The sequence below is a fragment of the Notothenia coriiceps genome, unplaced genomic scaffold (genome assembly GCF_000735185.1).
Source record: "Notothenia coriiceps isolate Sejong01 unplaced genomic scaffold, NC01 NC01_scaffold00004271, whole genome shotgun sequence".
Lineage (NCBI taxonomy): Eukaryota > Metazoa > Chordata > Actinopteri > Perciformes > Nototheniidae > Notothenia > Notothenia coriiceps.
The window spans coordinates 1-4,578 of NW_011336972.1; the positions used below are offsets into that span (position 1 = coordinate 1).

Sequence of the window (4,578 nt, forward strand, 5' to 3'; positions counted from 1 at the left end):
CGACTGACAGCGCTAATAAGTACATTTAATTAGGTTTCAGAGAGCCAAACAATTTTAAGTGATACTCAATAGGCTTTAGATAAGCCAGTCCTTTATTAGTATATAAGTGCTTTGTTAGTATGTACAGTGGGGCAAAAAAGTATTTAGTCAGCCACCAATTGTGCAAGTTCTCCCACTTAAAAAGGTGAGAGGCCTGTAATTTTCATCCTAGGTATACCTCAACTATGAGAGACAAAATGAGAAAAGAAAATGATCCAGAAGAGGATTGGGAGAATGTCATATGGTCAGATGAAACCAAAATATAACTTTTTGGTAAAAACTCAACTAGACGTGTTTGGAGGAGAAAGAATGCTGAGTTGCATCCAAAGAACACCATACCTACTGTGAAACCTGGGGGTGGGAACATCATGCTTTGGGGCTGTTTTTCTGCAAAGGGACCAGGACGACTGATCCGTGTAAAGGAAAGAATGAATGGGGCCATGTATCGTGAGATTTTGAGTGACAACCTCCTTCCATCAGCAAGGGCATTGAAGATGAAACGTGGCTGGGTCTTTCAGCATGACAATGATCCCAAACACACACTGCAACGAAGGAGTGGCTTTGTAAGAAGCATTTCAAGGTCCTGGAGTGGCCTAGCCAGTCTCCAGATCTCAACCCCATAGAAAATCTTTGGAGGAAGTTGAAAGTCTGTGTTGCCCAGCGACAGCCCCAAAACATCACTGCTCTAGAGGAGATCTGCATTGAGCCAAAATACCAGCAACAGTGTGTGGAAACCTTGTGAAGACTTACAGAAAGCGTTTGACCTCTTTCATTGACAACAAAGGGTATATAACAAAGTATTGAGATTAACTTTTGTTATTGACCAAATACTTATTTTCCACCATAATTTCCAAATAAATTCTTTAAAAATCAGACAATGTGATTTTCTGGATTTTTTTTTCTTCTCATTCTGTCTCTCATAGTTGAGGTATACCTAGGATGAAGATTACAGGCCTCTCATCTTTTTAAGTGGGAGAACTTACACAATTGGTGAATGACTAAATACTTTTTTGCCCCACTGTAGTGCTTAGTTAGTAAGTGCTTAGTTAGTATCTAAGTAAAAAAATGTTTTAATTTTATTGCTCGAAGTGAAGTCGAAAGAGATAAGTTTTCAGTATGCGCCGGTCAACAGTCAGCTATGGAGTAACAACCTTAAAACATTTGTTTTATAAATATGTTTTTAAAGAATAACATGTGTTTTGGATATTGCATTTTAGTTTTAGTAAATTGTCCAGTAACCTGAAACACTATTTTGGGATTAGTTTGAGAAAGTCCTGTCATTTGTTGTAGAGAAAGAGTACTTTTAAAGTCAATGTTTAATTAGGACGATACCACCATTGTAACAATATTTAAAAAGTATTTGTATATGTTCCACTATCAGTAATGTGTGCAATTTGTAAATTAAGAAAAGGTCTACTTTGTATGCTTAGGACTTTTTTTTTTTTTCTGTTGGCAAAGAGATATCAAGTATCTTTTTTTATACTAATGTTGCATCCAATTTAAACAATCTTCATTAGAACTATATCCGAATAAGCCATTATATTAAGCTATTGTACTTACAGTTTTATCTTTCAGCTCCCCTTGACAAGCTTGACAGACCCTGAAACCAAATGAGATCAGGTTAAGATACAGAGAGACACAGTTTTAGCATGTGAGGCTAGAGTGTGTTTGTGTGTCAGAGCCACCTGTCGTCTTGGAGCCCATCCACAGGACTCTCTGTAAAGGCTGCGAGCGGGAAAAGGTGGTGGAAGGATCTGGCAAGATGGGGTGCCGACACCAGAGTCAAACCTTGGAGACGATACATCACACACAGTCAAAGTTATGCAGCATTATGGAGGTCTTTTATTGGACTTTAATACTTTTAACCCACGGAAGACAATCCAAAACTACACACTAGGACCACCCATGATCCATAAATATTTCACTATCAAAAAACATGTGTTGTTTATTTTGTTGTGTTGAGGAATGGCCACAAAAAATACAGAGCGATTTTTGGAACATGCATAACTTAATCTGTAAATACATACGTTACATTTCACATAAAAATGTAATAGGTTTACAAGAAAAGTAATATTTATGCGCTTGTTGATCTATTGGTGCACATAAAATGTATTTGCACATTTGTAGTTCACCATCTTCATTTTTGGTTTGCCAAATTTGTGATGCAGCACATCCGAAAAGAAAAATGAGTGAGGAGGGAGGGTGTCGTTGCCCTCCCTCCCTCTTCCTCTGATTGCCTCCTCCTTACTAGCCAAATAACTTATATTGATGCTTGTAGACCAGACAAGCTGAGCAGCAGAGCACTCAGACCGGAAGCTTGTGCTTTCTCCCCTGAAGTCCCAAAGTAGGATACCTGGCCCAAACTAACCTGTAGTCAGAGCACATGTGACTTATTGTAAGTCGCTTTGGATAAAAGCGTCAGCTAAATGCAATGTAATGTAATCTGTATTTTTGAGTAAATGAGCTTAAATAACACAAATAAAAAAAATACATGTTGGTGCATGCAGCAAAACAACTTTTGAGACTACTGCAACTACAGCACTGTTTTAAAAATCAAAGTGTTCTCTTATCTAATACAGACACAAATCTTCTATAACACATACCGCAGACTTTACACTCCACAGGTAGCTCTGTGTACTTTGCTTGGCACTGCGGACAAAAGTATCCTCCCAGAGACAGACCCGCACCACAGCTGCTGTCCAGGTGACTTGGAGACACACACACAAGGAAAAATAAACTTCAAGTCAGTACACAGAGTCCTGACCACTCTGTAAATAATACCGCTTTCAACTTACGACATGCTGAATGAAGGCTTGGCATCCTGATTAGTGAGGGAGGCGATGATGTGTGGAGGAAAACCTGAGAAAATAAGTTGGCGAGGGACAAATATTCAATGGATATAGTTTATAAACATCAAACTTAGTATTTTAATAAGGAGAAAAAAGGAATATTTTTTTCTGAAACGAAAGAAAGATTTGATTTGTTGCTTTCTGATCTTAAGGGGATGGACTTTTCTTAGTGTTCAAAAGTGTTTTGCTCAAAACCTAGATTACTTCAACAAAATGTGTATTTGTATATCAACAACTCACCCCTTGTTACTCTGAAGTACCCTTTAAGTATTCCTTTTATCACAAATGAATTCTTACATTCAAGAAATGTAGCTGACAGTTTTGCTAGAAATGTTACTCAAACGTTCAGTGTTGCAGTAATCAAACGTTGTCCTCCAGTGAGTATGTGGCATAGCAGAACGGTATATACAGGGTTCTTACACCTTTTCCAAAGTCAAATTCAAACACTTTTCAAGCATTTTCAAGGTGCATTTTCAAGCTTTTCAAGCAGCGTACAGCTGTTGTAAATTACATATTTATATGCACATACTTATACTCAAATGATTATTTCCCTACCTCACATTAAATCAGATGTTTTTTATGCTATAAACAACCAAATGTGTGTTTCGTAATAGCATTCTACATAAGGATGAAAAATTAAAGATAAGAAAACAAAGTTTAATATTTTAAAATGAGTGACCCATATCATATATAGTAGACTGGGCATCCCATATAACCTGGCTGAGCCAATATAAAACAATCAGCCAACTAACTTTTCAATAAATTCTTTATTAACATTTTTAACATTTTTGAGGTCCTTTTAGGGTGGCAGTTAGGCTTGGGCGGTATGACGGTATTACGGTATACCAGGGTATTTCGAAATACCGTCGGTATGATTTTCAATACCGTGACGTCACAGACTGTGCGCCAAATCACAGATGCGTTTCATTCTATTACACTGACACGGAGTTTTGACAGGGACGACATTGGTTGTAATGCACAGCACGCGCCAGCAGAGGGCAGGGGAGGGCAGTCCGTCTTTCCCGCTCTCAGAGCTCAGCACAGAGCTGAGCTGAGCAAGATGGCGGCAGCATTTGCCGGCCCCGAACTCGGACAACTAGTAAAAAAGAAAAATGCCTCTGCGCCTGTTTGGCACTATTTTGGGTTTACTCGTCGCCAGTGACTTCATCCAGCACAACGAGAGACAGAGGCACTTCTTTGGGAATGTTTAAGACGGGGTGAGTGAGTGTTGACATTTTTTTAATCCTATGCAACTGGTTGATGGTTTTGTAGTCGAGGTCGGACGGTTTTAAAAACGAAAGCATTTACGTGCTAAACATTCACGCGAGTAATCCAATGAATCAAATGGAAATAAGGTTTTTAACACATGCACGGAATAATATTGCCAAACTAGTTAGTGAATATAGCAAACTTTATTCAATAAGTCAAGTATTTACTCCCGGAAAATGTTTATGTATGATGATATATTGTTAACTTAGCTCACTATGGAAACAACGTCGGACATCTACAAACGCGTCCTGTATCCGATCTCAAAATGTGCCATTTGCACAATGTGTCATGTATGCAGCCCTTGTTTTGCACTTGCGCGCACGTCGCGGCACTTTGCGAGCGTCTACCGGCTCGGGCTGCATTTTACACCGAACATATAATATACCGTTCGAAACATCTATTTGCCGCCGAACGCCACCTC

The 4,578-nt window shown here is 38.8% G+C and overlaps 1 protein-coding gene across 2 annotated transcripts in view; it reads right to left on the reverse strand.

Annotated features, from left to right (window-relative positions):
• Window positions 1-1,566: 1,566 nt before the first annotated feature.
• gtf2h2 (general transcription factor IIH, polypeptide 2) overlaps window positions 1,567-4,578 on the reverse strand; it is a 12,305-nt gene continuing 9,293 nt past the window's right edge. For both annotated transcript variants that reach the window (XM_010767372.1, XM_010767371.1), the window contains 4 exons: window positions 2,835-2,898; window positions 2,643-2,746; window positions 1,725-1,827; window positions 1,567-1,639 (listed from right to left, as the gene is read on the reverse strand). In XM_010767372.1, the coding sequence (XP_010765674.1) occupies window positions 1,582-1,639; window positions 1,725-1,827; window positions 2,643-2,746; window positions 2,835-2,898 (329 nt within the window). In that variant the 3' untranslated portion in view covers window positions 1,567-1,581. The remainder of the gene's footprint in view (window positions 1,640-1,724; window positions 1,828-2,642; window positions 2,747-2,834; window positions 2,899-4,578) is intronic.